Genomic DNA, 24,098 nt, shown 5'->3' on the forward strand with positions numbered 1-24,098 from the left:
GTTCGCTCCTTTCGCCACCTTAAGGTTCATACTATCTTTCTAGACATTTATGATCATTAAACTATATCACATTAGACTTTCTGGTCATTACTCTAACCATCTCTTCACTTCTACTCCATGGTGGTTCATTAAGCTATAGCAATCTCACCCCAAAATTCTTACACTTCTTTTCTTTTCACCTCAAAAAGCTCATTATTACTCAAAGGCCCGAGTCGATTCCACCTTTCTCAGGAACATTCAGTCCACTTTCCTTCTCTCGTTTTCCAATCTCTTTCCTCTCTCCGATTAGCCACTTTGTGGTTTTTTTTCACTATTTTCTGACTTGAGCGTCGGAGAGCCAACGGAAAACACATCCCATTGTGTGTTTCCAGGCCTTCATGCGTTTAGTAGTTTTGCAGGAGACTTGCCCTTGCAGAGGATTAAAAATCACTCAAACAGTTTGGCACTAGAAAGAAGGGGCAACACTCTTCGAGGCAAAATTTCTCTTCTCAAGTCAGAAAACCACCAAAAAATTTGATCTGGGGGCAATAACCTGGATATGCAAACGGGAGAGAGTCACGCAGAGGTTGACAGTGAACCAAGCATTAGCGAAGTCGGAGCTGGGAACCGCCGACGCCAAGGAGACATGACCAAGTCTGGAGAGGACGAACCTGACATGCCCATCAGCTCAAGAAATCCCAACAGAGGGAGAACATCAAAGGAGGGGGAAGCAACAGAGATCCGAAGATAGCCGTAGACCAGGGAAAGAAACCGAGAGAAAATCCCCTCAAGACGTATTCCAGTGATATCTCCAGATGGTGCGACCAGAACCAATTAGAGGTAGAATCATGGATAATGCACCCCCATGCCATACGAGATCTAGGGGGAGGAGATGAACCCGCTTCAGAGGAGCAAAAAATGTGGAATATCATGGTGTGAGTATCACCGATCCGAGGGGCATCAGACTGAGGACTGTTGAGATTTCACAAAGGAGATATTGACGCTGGTTCACCACCCGTCGATGCAGCCTCTACTATCTAGTAAAGCGCAGCGAATGCTAGATAAACAAGATCAAGTGATAGGAGGCTTCGTCAGGGTCAGTCATGTCGAAGAACACATAGAAGAAACCAGGAAAGGGAACCTCGACAAGGCGCCCAGGGTTCAAAGACGATTAGCTCGCCCGTCGGAGTTCTTTGACACGGCGGATGAATTATCCGGAATCATCACCCAGTACCCCGCCCCAAAGGTGACACTAGAGATAGGCGGCGAACAGATGAGACAGGTTCTGGTGGACCAGACTTGTCCCGCCAATCTTATCTCACAGCTCGTTTTCGAAGAATTAGAAGAGTTCTGAGGGTCTCTCAAACCGGAAAATATCACGTTCGTTGATTGATAACACCGGATTTTGACCATTTTTATGGATCACTTTAATGTTTTTTACAGGTGTTTTTACTCCATTTTCAAAGGTTTTCAAAGGATTTCTATGTTTTTGGATTTTAAAAGACTTTTCAGGTAATTTGGGATAAAGAGGCACAAATTGGAACAAAAAGACTCTTTTGGATAAATACAGACCGTCAGAACTCTCATGGAGAGACGAAGATTTTCTCACCGTCTGATCACCCTCAAAATTGGACAACTTATAGAAGAATCAACCAGCTTTCAAATGCACTTGGTTTGGAGACATTCCAACGGTTGGATCTCATGATATTCCATTAGCCCCGGAGCCACTCGAAGACGGCCAGCAAGTCACGCGACCGCGGCCAACAGCCCATTCCCCGCGGTCACAAGCCTTTCGACCGCGGCCAGCCACCTATTTCCCGCGGTCACGTCATTCCCGACCGCGGCCGGCTAACTCTGAACTAAAGCCCATATTTCTGATGCCCAAAGTCATTCTCAGCCTCAATTCTGGAACCCTAGAAACCATGGAGTATTGAAGACTATAAATACTTGTCATTTAGGTCGTTTTTAGACACCACCCTTCATACTTTACAGAAACCCTTTTTCCTTTAGCCGTTTTTATGCGATTTTTATAGAAGATTGTTCAAGTCCGAGTTCTTCAATAGAGAAGCTTTCTTCATCTCTTTTCTTTACTGTTTTTGATTACTTTTACTAAAACCAATGATTATGTCGACCTCAGCCATGTCTGAGTAGATCCCGAGTTGGGCTTAGGGTTCCCGAAAGGGGCTCTCATAATCGATTAAGACGTCTAGGTTTATTGATCTGGGATTTCAACTTTGTTCTCTGCTTATTCTTGTTCTTATTGCATGTATGCTTGATTGATCACCTAGTATCTGATCTAGATAGTTTGTGTTGCGAAAATTTTCATTAAGTATCAGCCCTAGAATGAAACAGACGATTTTTCCGTAGGAGTGGAAACCTACCTGCGGCGAGATCGTGAGTATTGACGAGTCTTGTGCAGCTCTTGCGTTCTCTCCCTTCCAGGGCCAGAGTGGAAACCTACTGGTCAGGGTTGCGAGAAACAGTTGGTTATGATCACGACAGTGACGTAGTCATACCGCCGTACTCTAGCTCTAGAACCCTATATATCGATATCCGTCAATCCCAATCTATCTACCCTAGTGTTAAAACCGATTATGATCCCTGTAGAGTTCCCAAAAGCTCAGCGTTTTTAGCCATAGTTTACAAACCAATCGATTTTTACTTGCTTATTTAGATCTGCATTTCAGTTGTTTTAGTTCGATATTTTGCTTGCTCTACTTGCTTTCTATTCGACTTTTCTACTTGTTTTCTAGGATAGATTTATTTGCTTTCTTTAGTTTTAGTTTAATCCGTGAAAAACAACCAACCTCTAAAACCAATCTAGTCTAGACATAAAGTTAGAAACCGTAGAAGAATACCAGGCACACAAATCTCTGTGGATTCGATCCCTAAATACTACAACTGATTAGATGTGCACTTGCGGCTTTCATTTGTTTTTGTTAAGGGTAAAACTTGTTCCCTCACGCAGTTGACACGCATCATGGATTACAACGAGTGGGTAACTCGAGCGATAGAAGAGGTAGCACTCCCAGTTGCCACAGGTAGCATCATCCACACGACTTTCATGGTAGTCAGTACACCAGCTCGGTACCCGGCACTGTTGGGTCAGCCATGGGTGGACGATGGAGGACACGGTTTGTGGACACCTACGAATGGTTGAGTTCCCAGTCGGGCGAAGGATGGAAAGACTCTGGATGCAAAATGAGAACGATGCATGAGGCATGCTAGGGAAGAGAAATTGGAGAAGGATGGCAAGGTTCTGAGGGAACAAAACAGCGTCTTCCCCGCCCAAAAGTCCAGAGCCAGTAGAAAGATCGTGGATCCCTCAAGTGAGAGAAAATAAGAAGACAAAGAGAAGGATAGACAGGCGAAAACGAAAAAGCATATATCTATTAAATCTGACTTGTAATAACTTCCAAAAATAATACATTCAAGAAAGACCCATATAGGGGGAAGGCGCGCTACAATTGGCCAACCAAAAGGTGGAAAAAGAAGTAAAAAAAAAAAGAAACTTCATCGAGCCGCAAGGAAACTGAGGGGAGAGCTCTGCGAGAATGCCTACCTTGAGCCATCAGATGAAGAGGAAGACGATGGGAAGAGATCAGGAGGGGCAGGAGAATGGTGTTTCTCATCACTGTACTCATCAAAGACGCTCCACGCTTCTTCCAGCCTTTAGACGGATCCTGGAGGGAGAAGCCGACAACCAAAGGGGGCCTCTAGTGACGACATCCTCACGAATAAGGAATGAAGTAAGAAAGTTGGTTTGTGCAGGTGACGGGGTAGTTGAAATAGGAGGGCAGGGAAGGGACTCAGGCCCACACGCTGGAAACCTACTCGCAAAAAAAAAAAGAAGAAAGAAGGGAGAGAACAGGTCAAGTCATGAACAAAGGAAGATAATCTGATAACAAATGGAAGACTACCTGGGAAATGCCACCGGGTGGGGAAACCGGGAACATCGGGGGAGGCAGCGAGCATAAAAGAATCATCATAAGAATCCACCACCCAAAGCCAGGATGGAGTACACACTGGAGAGCGCATCAGAGGCCTTTCCATGAATCCGAACGTCAACAAGGAACCCGGAACTTGGACCAGCTGAAGATAATATGTGATCATCACTGCGACAGTCTGGTGCCCCGATAGGTCAAAGAGAACCTGTAAGACGTTCAATAGGCCCCAGATGGGGCGGAGGCTGACAATGTATATGAGTAAAACCTATTTCAATTTATATATGAGTAAAACCTATTTCAGTTTATTTACTATTTCAGTTCAAAGAAGTAACAATGTTACTATAAATGTATTTGTTTCTGTAGAAACTTCAAAAAATTAACTCTGCAAATAATTAATCTTCATCTTGTTAAGTTGCACCATAAAATTTCTGTCTTTCAGATTTTTACCAATTTTTTTCTGTTTTGTTAATGCTGTCATTGGTAAGACAAGCATAAACCAGAGTACACCAAACGATGCTAGTAAGCATTTTACAAAGAAAATCAAAGGCATAAAACTGGAAAAAAGGTGAAAATAAAGAAAATAAAGAAAATAACACAAGGCTAACTTTGGAACGAAATACCTGAGATGAAACTTTGGGGAATTAAGCAGCATTGGCTCTAGAACGAATGAGTTGATGAAGCCAAGATGAACCACCACGAGCAATATATGATTGATGCCTCTGGTCACGAGTAAGGCACACTGCAATAGAATTCCACACTTGATTAGTATAATCAAGGCTCTAGAAATCAAAGGCTGTAAGCAAATTAAATATCGAACATAGTATAGGACTGAGAAGTAAATTATTCTGAGGATGAATTCTACCAATTCATTAGAGGTATCTAGTTACCTAATAAATTTGATTAAACTCATACCATAGTAGTAGAAACAAAATAGATTCTAATATCATTTGAAAACCAAAAGCACGAAACGATTAGAAAAAACAACGTGTTCTATATTTTGAAAATTAAAAGAGAGAGAATATCTTTTATAAAAAAAAAGATGAAACCGTAAAAATAGCACCAAAAAGACAGTTTCTAATAACCTTAAAAAAATAGACATAAAAGCATACTTAAAAATACTGAAAAACGTTATATATCATACAGTTTCCAAGAACAAAAAAATGGTAACAGAGGTCATTCAAAGCCAAAAAAAAAAAAAAATACAACTATCTTAAATAACTTAAATATAAAAGGTAAGCCTAAATCACATTAGTCGCCATTATGTTAACCTTATGTTGTTGCTTAGTTTTAAAAAAACGACTTCAAAACGAATGCAAATTTATGTTTTATAATTCAAAATAAAGCCTTAATTAGACAAACATTAAGAGATTTATTTCACATCAATCTTCAAAAGTCGACTCCTAATTTTGCTGAACTTTGTCATCGTGTGTCCTAATGCGATTGACACTCGAACACACTTTTTAAATGTAAGTTTCAATTTTAACAAAATACTTTGTTTTTTGTTAGAATTTTGTTAGATTAGGTTTGTTAATTAGGAAAAAGATTTTGTTAGATTAGGTTTTGTTAGATTATTGATTTATTAGTGTTAAACAATTAAAAAAATTTATGTAAAATTTATGTTAGATTAGTTTTGTTATTTGTTAGAATTTATTCTAGTTTAGATTTTGTAAACTTATTTGTTAGAATTGTTAGAAACAAATTATTAGATTTTTCTATGTTAGATTTTTAAAATTAGAATTTTAAAAAACTTACAATACTTTTTTAATATGTATCTAAGAAATAGAATCTGTTTTTAATTAAATTACAATAATTTTTTTCATACATCTGTTCTTATTGGTTTATAGCTAATTATAACCATTAAAGATGCCATTTTTTCTACCTAATTATTAGTTATTATAAGTTCCTCGAATTATAAGTTTTTATTTTGGATTCACAATTATTTTTACTAAATATAATTTTATTAAGTTTTTTAAAAAACCTATTATATGTTTTTTACAAATTATAAGTTCTTATAATTTGAAATTCGGAAGGTTGACTCATTACAGAGATTACTAAGCTCATGTATCTGGTACGTCGTCTCAGCCCAACGGACGACGTACCAATCATGTATATACGTCGAGGACTACACAGATAGAGGTCCTAGAGTCTGATGACATCCCGGAGTCTTCTGTGCGTTCTCTGCCTTCCCAGACGTTCTACAATAGTATCAATGATTTACTTTAACAGCCAGGACGAGAGTTATGCACGATGCTCGATCCATTCCGTCAAGGAAATGCGACTTGGTAAATTATTATTTTTTTTAACGTTTTTAATCTTATCGTAATATGTTTTATTGAAATAATAAATATTTTGTAATAAAGGTTTGGATATTCGAACAATGGGATTAGCAAATATGTTTTGTGAATGCTGCATTCGATCCTCGATAAGCCCTACAAAAAGTTCTCGGAAATTCCTATCAAAGAGAAAAACGTTTGGTTTAAACAATTTGCTGTAAGTTTTTAGTTATGAGTATTATAACTAATAAATTTTTTTAATTGGTATTATATAACAATAATATGTTTTTCATGATTTTTTAGCAAGACTTTACTTGACATAGAAACCGCACGTGAACTATCGAGAAGTTGTTTCTGGCAGAGTGTGCTAAGCAATCCTCCAGAAACATGTGCGAGTTGAAACAGAAGTGGAGGAAAGGTCAAGGAAAACCGAAAGGTTTGAATGCCTCCGTCTGGCAACACTACATCTCCTATTGGCAATAGCCAAAGACGGAGAAGACATCGAAGAACAGTCCAAAAATCGGAAGAGTGAACGAAACGGCAAGAGGAAATACATCCACAACTCCGGCTCGATGAGTTTTTTGAGTCGAGAAGACCAAATGGTAATATTATTTTCCCTTTAACACTTTTGTATATCAGTTATTGTCTTTAAAATATTATTTATAAGTTTTTTTCTTAAAGACAAAGGCGGCAGGAGAAGAGCCTCTAAATCATCTAGAGGGGATGATGGCGTGTCACACAAACAAGAACACCAAAGTAATTCAAGATCTTATTGTAGATGAAATTTGTTACTAGATGGATGAAGAGCTCAGCCAATAATCACAAGGTGATTCTTCCTCTTCCGTCATTCTCTCGCGCGAAGAAATCAACCGTCGGGTTCGCGAAGTAAGTTTACTTTTTTGTTTTTCTTTTATAATTAAATTGCTCTTTCTTATATAATTTTGTTTAGTTAATAACATGTGTTTGACTTTTGCAGGTATTTCCCGTTGCAAAAGGACGTTGATGTGGTCTCGGAAAAATACTATACAAAAAGGAGATATTGGGCGCTAGCCAGGTTCTCGAAGATCTTATCAAGCAGAACCAAGCGTTTCAGGAGAAAGTAACGGCTTTGGAGAAATCTAAACAGGATACAGAGATGAAGCTAGGCGCTACACAAGACGAGCTTGCGACCATGTCGAGCTGGATGAGGTCGAGGTTTCCTGATTTTCCACCAAGTTCAGGGACAAGCGAAAGTACGGGAACGACCGAAAGTACGGGAATAGGAAATTAGAAAGTTATAAAATTTGAATCGAATTTAATTTAAATTTAATATTTTAATTATTTATATAAATAATTTAAAATTATAAGAAAACTTTTTATTAAAATAAAAGAGTGGTCGAAAATCGGTCGGGAAATTAAAAACCCGCCGTGGGTTTTTAGTGAAAAAACCCCTAAACTAAGTTTGAATCGGATAGAAATCCCTCAACTATTTTTGTAATGTAAAAACCTCTAACTAAATTTTCGTAATGATATAGCCCCTCCGTGAACAGTACCGTCAAATCTTAACGAATTACAGTTAAATGAAAACGTGGTGTTTTGTATTTAATAAAAAACAAAATGACTTCAATAAAAGAAAACCCAAAATCGATTTGAAACTAAAAATCCCCAATTTAAAAATTAGGGTTCTTCATTCAATTTGAAAATCTCTTAAATTCTTCTTCTAAGTAAATTCGTTGGAGGAAGAAGAACAAGGTTTTAAACACCAAAGTAAAACAGTTGCCTCATCTTCTTCCAAACTTCAGATTTATGATTCTTTCTTTTCTTTCTCCTATTTTGAGAAAATATTTCTCTCAATTCAAGGGCTTTTCTTTCAAATTCATTTTAATCAACACAACAAATCATTTTCAATCTCACCCAATTGACTTCCAAACCATAAAAACTACTTAGAATCACACTTTCAAAAATTAGGGTTCATCAATTTAGGTTTAAGAATTTGGGGATTTTAGAGATTAGGTTTAATTTGTGGATTCTTATATCTGGTTTTCAAAAAAATTGTTGTTTATAGTAAAAATTGTGTAGTTTTTGCTTAAAAAGAACGATTTGTTAAGATTTGACGGTGTTGTTCACGGAGGGGCTAAATCATTACGAAAACTTAGTTGAGGGGATTTTTACGTTACAAAAATAGTTGAAGGGTTTTTATCCGATTCAAACTTAGTTGGGGGGGGTTTTATCCGATTCAAACTTAGTTGAGGGGTTTTTTCACTAAAAGCCCACCGGGAATCTGTTGGAAATTATCAAATTCTATATTTCTCGGATTTCCGTCGGGAATCATAGCGCAGTCGGGAAAGGATCGGGAATACCAGGTCCTTTGGAATTCGGTCGGAAACGTTATGCCCGTTAGAAATCTGTCGGAAAAATGGTTTCCTCGGATTCGGTCAGAAATTCCTGACCGATTTCCAACCAATTTTTTTCCGACAAGAGGATTCCGATGACTGTATTTTGTCGGAAACTCGTCGGAAAAGCCTTTTCCAGAAAGGTTTTTCTGACGGATATGATCGTCAGAAATCACATGTTTTTTTGTAGTAGCCCATCATATATGAATGTACAATCACCATATCTCGTCTATCATGCACAAGGCATGATGCCATTGGTCCATCCGTACTATAAGCTAGGTAGATAAAATCAATTATAGTGTGTTTATAAAAGAATTGATCCAAAATAGAATCACTTGCTAACTAACGATTCACATTAAATCTAACAGAGCAGGCACCTAGTTCGACAAGAGGATTTATCCTCAGGTATACATTCCAAGCATCAGTTCACACAATTTGGAGGGAACAGAACAATAGGAGGCATGGTGAACCGAGCACACCTGGAGACATTCTTGTCAAAAGACTCAACGTGATGGTTCGGAACAGACTAAGCTCGCTACGCAGGGAAGGAGTGAAAAATTTTGAAGATGGGCTGCAAACTTGGTTTGCCACAAGAACCACATAAAAATTTCAATATAGTTTCTTCTTTATTTGAGCCAAGATTAATAAACAGTAAGAGAAAAGTTGGAGAAAAGTTGTAAAAACAGTTGTATTTTTTTATTTTGAATATAATTTAATATTTTATTCAAAAAAAATATTGATTCACATTAATTATGTGTACTTTTACACCAGTTAAAATAATTAATTTATTTTAAAATTTTAAAAAAAATATTTTTAATTCAAAATGGATACTAGTCAATATTAACTTGCATCACTTTTGAAAAACTATCACATATAACACTTACATTATCCATATGTTAGGGTTAAAAATGATTACGAGCGAATCATTTAATTAAACACCTATGATAAAGTTGAAAGAAGTTAAGTATGACTTTAAGACAATTTTTCTCTTTAAAACGTAAAAGACACAATCCCTTTTTCTCTCCGCCATAATCCAACATAGCTCATCAAGATTGATCCATTGGATCGACAAAGCCCATCCAAAAAGCAAGGCCCATTAATTCAACAGGCCCGAATAACCTGACTGAGCTAATCTGCAAAAAGCGACGAGGTCGCACAACTAAGGCATCTGAGGGGGTCGATCCAGTCTAGCTAACGGGCCGTACGACCTACTCTGCCCGTGAATAACCTAATCGTTCTACTATAAATGATCATGCACCACATTTGAAACATGATCCATAATTCTTTTTAAAAACTGACTTAAAACGGATGCAAATTTTAGACTTTAGCATTTTAATTAAAGCACAATAAAAACCGTCTAAAAAGAGACTTGCAAAAGAATGACACCAAACCATCTTGTTTAAAACCTTAATTCTTAAAAGAGGTTTTTTTCACAGCATTAATCACCAAAAATTGACTGCTAACGATGCTGTACTTCATCATCGTGTGTTCTAATGCAATTAACACTCGAGAGCACGCTGTTCTAGTCACTGGCAAGAAACAATGAAACATATTAAATATGCATCAAACTTATGACATATACCTTTTTGGTGGGATGAATTCGTTAAAGCCTAAGAATTATAGAGAAAATGACTGAGACATACCTTTTTGTCTAAATATTTATTTTTATTCATTGTGTCAATGAACGTTTGCAAAATCCAATTCAAAACCCGAGACATGAATAAAAAAAAAAGAGGAAAATTCCCCCCCCCCCCCCCCCTGGCATTCTTTGCTTATAACAAACTGTAAATGGATTGCAATGGAGTCTTTTTACAAAAATTTACTATAAGACTGAATGATTTACAGAGCTTCAAACAAATCGAGGTGTTGTCTTTTACATGTAAAGAATTACAAGTAAGACATGGAAAAAAAAGACAATCGTAATACTAATATGTTTCAACAGCAAAACAGACATGCCTATAATCTCGGTCCATATTCACAAAAGAGATCTAACAACTCAAACCGACAACAGAACATTGCAGGTTGGCTTATTAATTTATATATTTTGTCTTTGAATATTGAAGGTCAGTTTGGAGAATTGCGAAAACTAAGCCAATTTAATTGATAACGTTTCTTGACCAAATCACAATGTACTACGAAATTCATATATTATCCTGAAGAAAACATTGCACGCCACCCACATTCTGATCCCTCGAAAGTAGCAACGTTATAATCAAAATCACTTCGCTCCATATAAATGGTGTCAAGCTCAAACGTTATTTACATGAGAATCTCATGTATGTTTATTTTTCTTGAAATATTGAGCATTAAACGTTTTCCAAGTTGCTAATCAAATTGTGTCATAAAAAAGACACAAATATAATACTCTCGTTGGAATAAAGAGGGTAAATTTTCAATGATTAACTCGTTGCACTAAGTTGAAAAATATTATTTAGATATATTCTCAAGATCATAAACAATAACCAAATAGCAATGATCTTAAACTATTTATGAGCATGAAAATATATATATATAGTCTAAAATGACTTAATTGATCTCACATAAGTTCAAATCTGAGATAAAGAAAAAACAACGAAAACAGAGTTCAATTCTAGAAAAAAACTAGAAAGAAGAAAACATTAAATATGATTGTTTCACTACTCTTGATGATGTTTCAGACACATCAAGAGAGCTATTATTATCTGGCATGCTTGGGCACAACCTGAACTTATAACCTTAGATAAATTCAATGAGATCATTCTTTTGAGACATGCTTTTTATGTAATTGATCCTTGCATTATCAGGTTCGAATAGCTTGATCTTTGGGTTTCTAGGCTTCGTCAACGTTAACTTCTCTAGAGATTTTGCGTACCGGACAAAGAACTCCATTATATCAAGCTCATGCGAGTGATTTTTATAGCCCATGATCTCGACAAACTTGATACTGTTCAAACAGTAGTTGTGAATCCGAATATGTTGCTGATGATGAACCTCCCAAAAAACTCCAGGTTCAAATGTGTAATCATTTATCTGCACATAGCAAATCATTAGTAGATTAGTATATATATTGAGAGAGAGAGAGAGAGAGAGAGAGAGAGAGAGAGAGAGAGAGAGAGAGAGAGAGAGAGAGAGAGAGAGAGAGACATACATCGATCAAAACCTTTTTGAGGTTAGGGCACTGTTGGAGGAATTGAGCAATGTCAAAAAGATTGCAAACTGTTGGAGCTTTAAAAGAAATCTGAAATTCTTGTAAGCTCCAAAAGCAGAAAATCTGTCTTCTAATTGCTCCTCCATTGTATCTACACGTCAAAGCCTAGACATATACATGTGAAAGGAAACATCAAAACATCAAAGCACGAGTGAAAAAATTTTAACAGGAGAAATTAACATGTGAAAGCTGCAGTCTATGTGTGATGACTGATGAACACTCTCTATGATCATGAACATTAAAATGTTAAAGAGTTGAGAAAATGATACTCTAGAATCTAACAACTTAAGCTTTAAAAACTGATGCATGCAAAAAAAATGAGCAACGATATTTAGAAGAATAAGATTTTCGTCAGATTTTATTTGTTTTCAGTGTCAGATCTTACTGTATCTTTTATATATAGAGATTATTCTCGTCTTTCTGCAGATGATAGATCAAGTACTTTTTGTAATTTTTGTTGGATTCTACAACTAAGTTAATTCTGAAAGTTGTCTATCATTGATTTCTAGATACCCACTAAGACAAAAATGAATATAAAAAATAATTCAAGGCATGTCTAATGAGGTTGGTATAAGGTCTTATATATATATAGGTCTTTCAAAAATTCTTGTTGGGTCAAAAAGTTTTCAAATTTGCAACCTCATTAACGAATGATTACAAAACAGATTAAATGGTTTGGTCAGCCAAATATATTATATAGAAGGCAAAAAGGTTTTAGTAGTGGTGTTGAGAATTAGGTCGAATCTAACTAGAATAAAGTTGAAAACAAGAGAGAATTTAAAACAAATTGAAGCAGAGACCTAATTTTGGGGTTTCTTTATTATTGTTGGAATGAATATATAATACAAACCTTTAGACCCGTGTTTATCAACCTTAAAATTTGATTCCTAATCCTAATTAGTCAATGAAAGTTTTTTCTTTTAATCCCAATAAAAAATTGTATCATACTTATTAAGTCAAATGCATATATAACCTTTTTGGTGGGATGAAAATAATAAGATTCATTTGCTCAAGAAGGACCATAGCATACGAACTAAATGAGATTTTAAGTCATGTCTCATTCACCTAAGACCTAAGTGATACAATTTCCCATTCGATCTATTTTATTTGTTAACGTCTAAGATAAATCATTCACCAAAGACCTAAGTGATACAATTTCCCATTCGATCTTCTTTATTAATGGAAAACGGTATTCAAAATAATAACTCTGTAATCCTGTGGTAATTCAAATTTCCCTCTCTCTCTATCTTTTCTCTTCATTTTATAGAAACCAGAACAAAATTCTAGATGTTATTAAAAAGGAGAATTAATTGCTTGAGTGTTCCATATGATTATTTAAACAACTTCTTCATATAAAAGTTTGCAGAAAATAGAAAAGCACATATCCATAATAGCGATCACTTCCTTAAAAGATGTCTAAATAAAGATTTTTTATGATCTCAACTCGTGCATATGATATCATAAACTCTACTCAGCTATTATAAAATAACTTGCAAAAAAAAAAAACTATTTCATGAATTTTTTTAAAAAAAAAAACTAAATTACAATAAAAAAAATAAGACTTACCTCAAGAAAGATGTTGGTCGTTGCGAGGACACGAACTCTTATATAAGCCCTCATATTAGCAAGCAGCATGTCAGATGGATCGGAATAACGCCAAGAAAAACTTCGATTATAATGGAGTTTTGCCTCTTTAAGTGCGTGCACTCTTGAAAAGTAAACCATCTTATTGCAATATCCATCATACTTGTAGCATTCGAGAGTAGGTGCATCCACAATAATTTCAAAAAGATTTGGCATAGTAGACACAACTAGCGACTTAAACTTCTTATGATTTTGGGCGTTGATGCTCAATATCCCATACATTAGACAGTTGATAAGCTCAAGGGTCTCAAGGTGGATGCAGTTGCTGAATATTGCATCTATCATGTCTTTATTCAGTTCATTAATCTTAGTTAACGCAAGTGTCTTCAATAACTTCAAACCCTTTAGAGAATTATCTGGTATTTTGAAGCTACACCATCCTAGCTTCAAAACTGTTAGCGTCTCGATGGCCGAGAAATCGACCGGGATGTTGGCAACTTTTTTTGATTTAGAGAAATCCAACACAAGTTCTTGAATGTTTTTACCAAGACATGTATTGATCCATGAAAGTATCTTATCTTCCACTCCGATGTGATTGAGAAGTAGCACAAATCGGTTAATCTCCGAGCCTTTGTAATCATTAAAAACGCTTTCAATGATGCGTACAGCCTTTTGTTGACCGCATCTTACAGAGTATATTTTGCTGAAATCAAGGTCGCGGGACCGGATCTCTGTGTCTTTAAACTTCTTGGACACAGAACGATTTCGTAAAACATATTGAATAGGGAGACATACCGACATGATGTGGTCCACAAGGTCGTCAGGCAAAGTTTCAGTGATTTTTGTCTTCTTTTGAGAGGATTCCATCCTTTTCATGAAAGAGCATTAGAGTTTTTCACAATAATTTTCAGTGAGTAATGATTTATATACAGATTACCATGAAAAACTCATAGATTTTTTGACTATATATACTTATAATTTATTATTGATTTAAGCAAAATAATTCTATGATACATTTAATTTGTTTCTTTTATCTTTTTACATATAGCAAAATTGTACTTTCTATATTTTTGAGAGAAAAGATTGACTGGTGTATTTCTTACCTTATGAAGAAAATTAACAATACTTAATATTAGGTATGGTATTAATAGTTACATTAAGATTAAAAGATAATGTTAATACATATATATGTAATACAAATTTCGTTTTTCCATAAACATATATTTTGGACCTATTTATTAATTTTTTTTGGGGCCAAATATTTATATCACTGACTATTCTAAATCAATATCATTTATTTCATTGAACAGGAAATGTTTGCATGTTTGTTAATATAACTTTTTTTACGATAAAGTAGTTAGACACATCATAGACACGGATCTCTCTTATTACTCTGGACTTCAAAAAACGCCAAAACTAATTAGTAACTAAGATTTATATGTACATGTTAAAATTTTTGATTATATTTAAATTTATAGTTAACATATCTTATGAACTTAATTTTTTTTTCTGGCTGGTAAAAGTTTTCAAAAAAAAATTAATAGATTTTTATTAACTTTTATTTTCAACTTCATTTCTTTATTTTTCATTTTTATAAATTTAATCAATTTTTTAAGTTTTTTTTATTAGTAGACAGATTATCTAACACTATTATTTTTTTTCAGTTAATATTTGAGTACAACCTATTTCCGTTTATTTACTATTCCTTTTTTTTTTGTCGTCTAATATTCCTCACTGTAATAGTGTTGGGGTTTGAATTTTTTTATGTTATGTAATATTTATTCTGCATTAGTAATATTGATTTTATTTTAGTATACATTTTTGATTGAGAAATTGAATGGAATAGTCCTAATAAACTTAATCTTCTCTAATATAGTCCTTCATTTGGGAGAGGACCAAAATAGCATTCATTTAACATAAACCAGTTTAGAAAAAACAAGTGATTCAAAATCTGCATGGATTGGAAGAGATGATTCAACAACGGAGAGTTTCCAATCTGTTATACTTATGAAATGAGTGGTTACAGATTTACAAGCGGAGTCTGGAAGCGACGAGAAGAAATTGGCGGCGACAAGAGGACATTCTTAAATTTGTAAAAGTGATTTCTAAAAAGTAAGAAGACTTTCGAAACTCTAAATTTAGGTAGCATTTATAAATATTTGGAAAAATTTCATATAAATTTAAGAGTGTCTTCTTTAATAATCACGAAACAAGAAAACGACCTTCTAAAATTTGAAGAATGTTTTTTTCAAGGGCTTCTCAAAGAGTTTTCTGAAGATGTTTTTAAACCCCAGAAATTTACTAGGAAGCTTTTATAAATTTTTAGGAATGCTTTTCTAAATGTTAGGAAATTCTTACTACAAATTTTTATGAAGAGTTTATATATGTTTTCTAAGAGTTTCAAAACCTCTAGAAACATTAATAGGTTTGCAGAGCATTTCTCATGTTTTAGGAAGTCATTTTAAACTTTTCGGAATGCTTTCCTAAATGATAGGAAAGTCTTACTAAAAGGATTTATGAAAGTTTTTTTCAAAGATTTATGAATTATATGAATGTTTCCTAAGAGTTCAAAGAAACCATTAATATTAAAAAGGTTTACAAAGTTTTCCTAATGTTTTAGGAAGCGCTTCCGTCTGCCAAAATATTAAAACGCAGCGACAAGATGTTCTTCCCGCTCCAGTTTGTTTAGATGGATCGTTGCTGCAATGAACTCACTGTAATCAATTGTCCTACTGTTTCCCACATCAGCCTGCCAATACAAGAGCTCGTCACTGAAAACACACAATAATTAACTTTCGTTTTGTAGCCAAATGAGATTAGATTTTGCAGCTTCCATTAGATCATGGATCTCTGTATCTTTCAAGGTTGATCCATATTTCCTCAGCCTAGTTTTGAGTTCAACAAACTTAATAGCACCGCTGTTATCAATATACATTGCCTGAAACATTTCTCTTAAACCAGCAATCTCTTCTTCCGAGAGGCTCTCAGCTATAAAACCTGATGACCCCAAAAAAAAAAAAAAAACCAACACAAATAGGTTCAAGGGAAGTGATGCATAGGCCATAGAAGATACACGAGTTTGTGAATGCTTGTTAATGATTAGGAAATTCCACTCAATATAGGTTTACAAGCTTTACTAATGTTTATCAAAATATTTCTAACATTTTTAAAAGAGTTAGGATGTCTTTCTGAACTTTTAGGAAAACCTTCATAAATGTATATAAAGATTTCCTAAAATTTTAACCATATAAAGGTCATTCCATCAAAACTAACGCCTCAGCTGGTCTCTTGGCACAATCTCTCTAGATCAAGATTCAATCATTCATGCCACTTTTTTTTCTTTTCTTAGAGAACGAAATATCTACAAGAAGAGCTACTGTCAATCAAAAGTTCATGAGAAGAGCGGCATATCATAAGTTCTATGGTTAATTTTTGTTTGTTTCCTGCTACTGTCGATCACAACTTCAAAATCATGATCAAGATCAAACATAGAAGACTAATGCAAGAACCCATTAAAGACAAAACCATAACATTTTGAATATAAATCATGTGAATTCAGAACCTAAGTGATCTTTCAAACCAAAATTCTATATTCTTCAATTCATATTCAGAATTTATTACAGATTAATCCAACAAGGAGTTAGATTCTTTACTTTTCGTGTGTTCATAAACTAAGCAATCATTCAAAACCAAATTTAACATTACAAAATGTGAAATTGAATTTGTCAACTTACGAGAGTACTATCAAGAGTGGCAACAAGGATGAATTTCTCATTCGGAGAGAATTTGGTGAAGGAAACATCATGAGATTTATCATCAATCGGAGTCTTGAAGCAAGTTCTGTCTTTCGCATCCCAGATTTTGAAAGAACCATCATTGCTTCCCAAAACTATCAACGAACCATCCCGATTGAGGGTGAGCTTAATCATGCGGACGCGCTTGTCTGTTTTTACCTTCCAGATCCGAATTGTCTAGCCGACCGAACCGGACACAATCAGATTCGACGGAGGATTGAAATTGATGTACAAGACAAAATTGGTGTGGCCTCTAAGCACATTGAGGCAATCGTACAGAGCTCGAGCGTCCCAGATTTGAAGCGTGCGATCATTGGAAGCGAAGCAAGTGTAGTGCGAATTCGAAGAACAAGCTAGATCGGAGATGCCACTAGCCTGACCTTCGTATCGATGAATAATAGCGTACTTCGTCGCCGACCAGAAAATCATGGAAGGAAAGGATTTGCTTTGAATCGTGGATTTTTAATGAATGCTAAATTCGTCCGATTGCAAAATAAGGGCTCTATTAAAGAAACTTTAGTTTTTGGGGGCTATTTTAAAGAATTGCCCTTTTTGATTTGATATGTGATAATTAAATTTATGAAAATATAATAAAAGGATTTATAATATCTATAGTTATAAGGAACAAAATAAAAAGCAAAAAAATAACGTAATTATCTATAATGTTTTAAACATTAGAGCACTATATAAACTTTAAAAAATGATTAGTGAATCCAAACCGACTAACGCAAGTAGGATGATAATATTTTAAGCGATAGAACATTCAGCCTTAGTTAATAATTAATGAATCCAAACCAATTCATGTAAGGTAGGCTAATCATAGAACACATATGACAAGAAAAAAAATTAACACCATAAATTATAATGGGAAAACGATGTATTTCTCCCTTTAAAGTATCATATAGTAATAGATCCACCCAAAGTTTTGACCTCAACGTTAATATCCTCAATTGAAACTTTAAAAACGTATCCCCAATTGGAAAGTTTGAAACCTATTTATCCATAATCGTTGGTTTAAATGGTTTACGAAATTAATCTGATACAAAACCACTTTAACTGATACAAAACTAAATTAAAAATCCAATACCTAAACCAATCTGACCCGACCCATTATTATTCTTCCTCTTCTTCTCTGTTCTCAGTTGTTGAATTCTAATGATGATAAATAAATTAAAGAGTATTTGAAATGATATCAACAAATTGATTTTAAAACTCAATTGGTAATCTTACAAAGGCGAAAAATTGTAATTAAGTGAAGAAGAAAGGAGAAAAACTTGAATTGTAAACCTCTCTTGTTCGTAACTTCGGCGGTAACGCCGAGTATGTAGCGATTCTTAGAAACAGCATATGCTCCTTTGTAATTCTCACAATCCATCTTCTTTGCAATTCTCCATAAAGCAGCATTATCCACTTTACTATTCACCCCAATCTTATTCCCATTGAAATCCTTTTCCTCCTCACGTAAGCTTCTCCCAAAATCCAAACGACCTTTGGTTGTCAATTTCCATGAAAGCTGGAATCGGCGTGATGGGTTGGAAGCTTGGAATGATGTGTTTCTTCAAAGCAAACGTGACCGTGGTTCCAATAACCGTCGCCGGGTTCCGCTAAGAAGACATCATTACCCAAATCAAAACATGAGCGAATATTGATCCCATGAATTTTAACTGTTTCTTGTGATTCATTATTTCCCATCTTCATGCCTCATTCTCGCCACTTCTCCTCTCACGGTCTCTCCCTTGGTCTCATAAGCTCACAATCCCCTTGTTAATCTTTGATTTCTTCTTCTTTTCTCTTCTTAGCTTATATTTATAATCTCTGGGTTGGGCAGCAAACAAATGGAAAAAACAACAAAGAAATTAGTAGAAACAGAGAGATTTTCGAGTCAAATGATACTGTAGAGGAGATGATGCAGAAAGCAATCTGATGTTATTGAGGTGTTGATTAACCTGAGCGATGTGGAGAAGACGGTGAGGAGGAGTCGTGAAAATCAGATAAAAAAAAAATCAGGGATTTTTAAGATTTTACAATTTTAGGGAATTGGGTTATAATGCGGTTTAGTTTTGGTTTACTTGGTTCAATTAGGTTATAATGTGGTTTAGTTTCAATTGTAACTGGTTAAAATTTATTTGGTAAATAGTAAACCGAGTTTGGGTAGTTTTTAGTTTTAAACTTTTATATTGTGGGTAAATAGGTTTCAAACTTTTTAATTGGGGAGAAATACATTTTTAAAGTTTCAATTGGGGATACTAACGCTGAAGTCGAAACTTTGGGTGGATCTATTACTATATGATACCTCGGAGGAGGAAATACGTCGTTTTCCCATCATATTGAGATAACTTAAACGTAATGTCTTAACTACCCAGCAAAATGAGTTAATGTCCAATGCAGTAATTACCCAACAATGTTTCTATAAATGTACTTGTTTTCTGCACAAACTTCAAAAAATTAACTCTGCAAATAATGTTCATCTTCTTAAATTGCACCACAAAATTTCTGTTCAAATGTTACCAATTCTTTTTTTTGTTAACGCTTTCATTGATAAGAGAAGCATAAACCAGAGTACACTAAATGATGCTAGTAAACATTTTACAACGAAAATCAAAGGCATAAATCCCTCGTTAAAACTGGAAACAAAAAAAAAAAGCAAAAGGCAAATATGGAGAATGTAACGAGATGCCTGAGATAAAACTTCAGGGAATTAAGCAGCAATGGCTTTAGAACGAATGAGTTGATGAAGCCAAGAGGCAAGATGGACCACCACGACTCCACGAGCAATATATGGTTGATACCTCTGGTCACAAGTAACGCACACTGCGATGGAATCCGCCACTTGATTAGTATAATCAAGGCTCCAGAAATCAAATGCTGTAAGCAATCTAAATATCGAACATAGTGTAGGTATTTAATTACCTAATAAATTATTCTGAGGATGAATTACCAACTCATTAAAGGTATCTAGCTACCTAATAAATTTTATAAAACTCATATCATAGAATTCGAAACAAAATAGATTCTAATAGCATTTGAAAACAAAAAGCAAGAAATGATTAGAAACAAAAAAAAGTGTTCTATATTTGAAATTAAAAGAGAGAGAATACGTACAAAGACTGAAAAAAGGTTATATCATACAGTTGCCAAGAACATTCGAAGCCAAAATCAAACATACAACTTTCTAAAATAACTAAATATAAAAGGTAACCTAAATCACATGCATGTTTTGTGTGCCTTATGAACGGGATGTTGAAGGCCTAGATCGCGGTAGAGTGTTAGTCGCCATTATGTTAAGGTGTCGTATTAACCTTAGATTGTTGCTTAGTTTAAGATTTGAATTAAGCTAAGCAATCACAATGAAATTAAAAGCAGCAATTTTAAAACGGTTGTAAACTCGATGGGAAAGAATAGATTCATGATTTTTCTCAGGAAATCAAAGAATGCAGATAAATCAATTAACCAGGATTCAGGTTTAACCATGAAATTATAATTAACAAACTTTCGTTGCGAGAATTATCTAAGTCTAAATCTCATAATTCCAAATTTCTTTACAAATTCTAAAGACTAAACAAGCATTAAGTGCAGGTTCGATATATTCACAAAGTATTTAAACCAAATTTCTTTGCGGATAGCTACTTTAATATCTAAGTTCTAGTTGGCCAGTCCAGAATTAGCTTTAAGAATAACCTATGGTGAAGAACTAATCAGATTATGAACCCTTACCAATCAATTTATCTATCATCCAAAGAGATCCTATATGAGAACCCTAAACCTAACAAACAAACTACTCAGACATGAAAATTGAAACAACAAACATGCTTAAATAGATTGCAGAAAGAATTAGATAGATTAAGTAACAGAGGTTCAAAATCTTCCCTCAAGCAAACCGAGTCTCAGACTTGTCTCCCCCAAAAACTCTCAAGTATCGATGAACAAAAATCAAAAGGTCTACAAAGAAAATCTAAGGTGTCGCCAAAACAGGTGGCTGAAAACCCTAATAAAATACTAAAAACATGAGTTGGCATTCCTTGTAAATATTGGAGACTTCTGGGCCCAAAAGATTCTTCAAAACTTGGACAAAATCATGTTTTTCATTATTCACGACATCGGTGTCGAGCGACACCATCGGTGGTGTTGAGCGACAACATCAGTGGTGTCGAGCACATCAGTGGTGTCGAACACATCAGTAGTGTCGAGCGATGATAACACCGTATTTTGACCACTTTTATGGATCGTTTTGAAATACTTTTTCTATGTTTTTAATTGCTTTTAAGTACTTTTATCACGTTTTTCTAGTATTTGTAGTTCCAAGACTTTTTTCAGGTAACTTAGAAAAAAGCTTAACAAAATGGATAGAAAACCAGATTTCAGGTCAGAGTCAAACCGTTAGAAGTTCACCCCTGATTGAAGGCCTTCTCACCGTCTGATCCAGCTCAAATTTGGAGATCTTAAAGATGGAAGTATCAGCTTTCCAGTGCACTTTACAGCTTGGCAATCCAACGGTTCAATCAAAAGATACGCGAAGAGCAAGATGTCCCGTAAACCAGCCGGCAAGCACTTCCACCCGCGGCCAACAAGCAATTTCCCGCGGTCAGGAGCATCCCGACCACGGCAAACCACCCATTCCCCGCGGTCAGAGCACTCCCGACCGCGGCCATCAACCTCCGAGCCCAAAAAGCCCATTTCTAAAGCCCACATTTGGAGAAACCCTAAGTGACGTCCAGAGAGGTCTTGAGCACTATAAATACATGTCTTATGAACCCTATATCGTGTAACCTTAGAGAGAACCGAATTATTTACTTCATACTTTTATTGTTTTTGCTTTAGCTTTTAGGGAGAGAGAGATTTGTTCTCTTGAACCCTTGTTCTTTCTTTTTCAATTTCGGTTTCTATTCTACATCTTAATATTATGTCTTTAATTTCGTTCATTATATCTGAGTAGTTTTATTGTTGGGATTAAGGGATTCTCGATGGAGATTTATATGTTCGATGAGGATTCCATGAGCTTTTGAGCCGAATCTTAGAACTTTTTCTTCTGAATTCGTTTTTACTGCATGAGAGTAGCGTCATGAACTACAATATGATCCAGATGCTTGGTGACACGAAAGTGTTCATCAGGTATCAGATCTAGTTTGGGAGAACAAAACAAACATAGGAGTGGAAACCTACCTATGGGCGATTTGTGAATTAGGACGAGTCTTAAACATAATGCATCTCTTCTCTTCCAGGGCCAGAGTGGAAACCTACTGGTCAGGGTTGAGAGAGATAGTTGTCTATGATCACGACAGTGGCGTATTAATTCCTACGTCCGTGACTCCAGTTCGAAAAGTTTAAGCTAAGATCTTACCAATTTACTCTCTAGCAATGTTTTGAATCGTTCATACCCCTGAGAAAACTTCCCTGAAGCCCAACACCTTCTTTCCCATTGATTTACACCGATTTTCTTTAAAGCTTTAGTTCAATATTGTCTTTCCTTTTTAGTTTATTTTCATTTAAGCATTAGAATATCCGTTTTATCATTTTTAGTCATTTTCATTAAGTTTAGTTATTACGTCATTTAATTCTCGTATTCTCTTTTAATATTTCGTTTTTACATTTTAAACACACTACCAAACCCCCACTAAACCGTTTATGTTCTAGACTTCCTTACTTTAACTTATTTCAAAGGCTTTTTGCAGGAAAAGATCCTCATTCCCTGTGGATTTGATCCCTAAATACTACAATCGATCAGCTGTGCACTTGCGGCTATTGATTTCAATTAGGGTAAAACTTGACACCCTCACCACACGACACATCAAGCGACACCAGGGCAAATAATTCATTCTGATAGAATCATGGCCGAGATAGGAGCTAAGTACAAGGAACAAATCGAGGTTCAGCCCGGAACGCAAGATCAAATGGCCGAGGTGACCGAGCTGAGCGAAGTCGAGGTTCAGGGAAGGGTACAAGACCAAGATACCGACCAGCCCGATGTCCTGGCCATACCAGCTGGACCCATGACCAGGTCGCGTACAAAGAAGTTTATGGGGGCCATCCAACAAGTCCTTACCGAGCTAAGGAACCAAGGCCAAGCTGACGACCCAACACCCGTGAACAAAGTCATGACCGTTCTCAGGTACTCTGGTCCGAACTGACCTGGTTGGGGTGTTGTGTTAATACTCTTTTTTCTTACATTCGGTTTTGTCCCACTGGGTTTTCCGAATGGGGTTTTAACGAGGTTAATGCACGCCCATTTCACGACCATGGTTCGACTCGCGGCCAAGTATAACGGTTAAGGAAGCTTAAAGGTTTAGCGAGAGGACGCGAGGGGTCATCTGGAAATCCAATCGATATTCAACGCATCTAGTCTCGTTTAGTTTTCATTAATGTCTTTTAATTTCCGTTAAGACCTATGGTCATCCTTTTAGCCTCTATATAAAGGCGACAATGTACTTGGATCTTTCATCACTTATCTTTTTTTAATAAAATTTCTCTTTGAGTTTTCTCTTTTGTTCTTTATGAACTTTGTCGATATTTTGGTGGTTAGCCATTGATCGATCTTCGGTTTATCAAGTAGTTTCACCCTGCTTGACGCAGCCTTTGATTCCAAAGTGAGAAAGAGAGTTGTAGTCGTATTAGGGGCTTAGGGAATTTCGGGACTTGTCTCACACCCTAACATCCGATATCGCAACCCCTTGATCGTTTTGTCCATCCCCTCGTTTCCAACCTCTTCTTTGAATTTGGGCCTAAGGATTTTCGAGCCACAACTCACGCCTTAGCAGCTCTTTCACCGAATCGGACTGGATCCAAGGATCTATCAACCTCCACCGAGCCAAGTGTGTGACAATTCTAGGACGGTCTTCTATCACATTCTTCACGAATTTGATCCCTGTTTAGCTCCAAAATGCTCCAAAATCTCCACTTAAACTCCAAATGTATATAGGACCTGAAAAGACTTCAAAAGATTCGAAAAACATTTAAAAAACTCTATA

The 24,098-nt window shown here is 35.5% G+C and overlaps 2 protein-coding genes across 3 annotated transcripts; both read right to left on the reverse strand.

Annotated features, from left to right (window-relative positions):
• Positions 1–11,286: 11,286 nt before the first annotated feature.
• LOC18009766 (FBD-associated F-box protein At1g61320) lies at positions 11,287–14,209 on the reverse strand. Its single transcript, XM_006391953.1, has 3 exons — positions 13,325–14,209; positions 11,699–11,863; positions 11,287–11,580 (listed from the first exon to the last, which is right to left on the reverse strand). The coding sequence occupies exons 1-3, from the start codon at positions 14,207–14,209 to the stop codon at positions 11,287–11,289; spliced, it is 1,344 nt and encodes a 447-aa protein (XP_006392015.1).
• A 1,757-nt stretch (positions 14,210–15,966) lies between these two features.
• On the reverse strand, positions 15,967–17,557 carry LOC18009671 (COMPASS-like H3K4 histone methylase component WDR5B). Of its 2 annotated transcripts, none has more exons than XM_006391954.2 (2): positions 17,077–17,557; positions 15,967–16,091 (listed from the first exon to the last, which is right to left on the reverse strand). In XM_006391954.2, the coding sequence occupies exons 1-2, from the start codon at positions 17,269–17,271 to the stop codon at positions 15,987–15,989; spliced, it is 300 nt and encodes a 99-aa protein (XP_006392016.2). In that variant the 5' UTR covers positions 17,272–17,557; the 3' UTR covers positions 15,967–15,986. The 2 variants fall into 2 exon arrangements, 1 of the variants encoding a protein (XP_006392016.2); XR_002896802.1 differs by having other exon boundaries at positions 15,975–16,339.
• Between the last annotated feature and the right edge of the window lie 6,541 nt (positions 17,558–24,098).

The sequence above is a fragment of the Eutrema salsugineum genome, unplaced genomic scaffold (assembly GCF_000478725.1).
Source record: "Eutrema salsugineum unplaced genomic scaffold, Eutsalg1_0 scaffold_8, whole genome shotgun sequence".
NCBI classification, from domain to species: domain Eukaryota; kingdom Viridiplantae; phylum Streptophyta; class Magnoliopsida; order Brassicales; family Brassicaceae; genus Eutrema; species Eutrema salsugineum.

What these genes read in the sequence shown, in the direction of transcription:
- LOC18009766 (XM_006391953.1), bottom strand. Translation starts at nt 14,209, where the DNA reads ATGGAATCCTCTCAAAAGAAGACAAAAATCACTGAAACTTTGCCTGAC. An exon ending in CGACCAACATCTTTCTTGAG is followed by an intron (nt 11,864 to 13,324) that starts GTAAGTCTTATT and finishes GTATATGTCTAG; the next exon opens with GCTTTGACGTGTAGATACAA. An exon ending in TCAAAAAGGTTTTGATCGAT is followed by an intron (nt 11,581 to 11,698) that starts GTATGTCTCTCT and finishes TGCTATGTGCAG; the next exon opens with ATAAATGATTACACATTTGA.
- LOC18009671 (XM_006391954.2), bottom strand. Translation starts at nt 17,271, where the DNA reads ATGATTAAGCTCACCCTCAATCGGGATGGTTCGTTGATAGTTTTGGGA. An exon ending in CCACTCTTGATAGTACTCTC is followed by an intron (nt 16,092 to 17,076) that starts GTAAGTTGACAA and finishes TTGTATTGGCAG; the next exon opens with GCTGATGTGGGAAACAGTAG.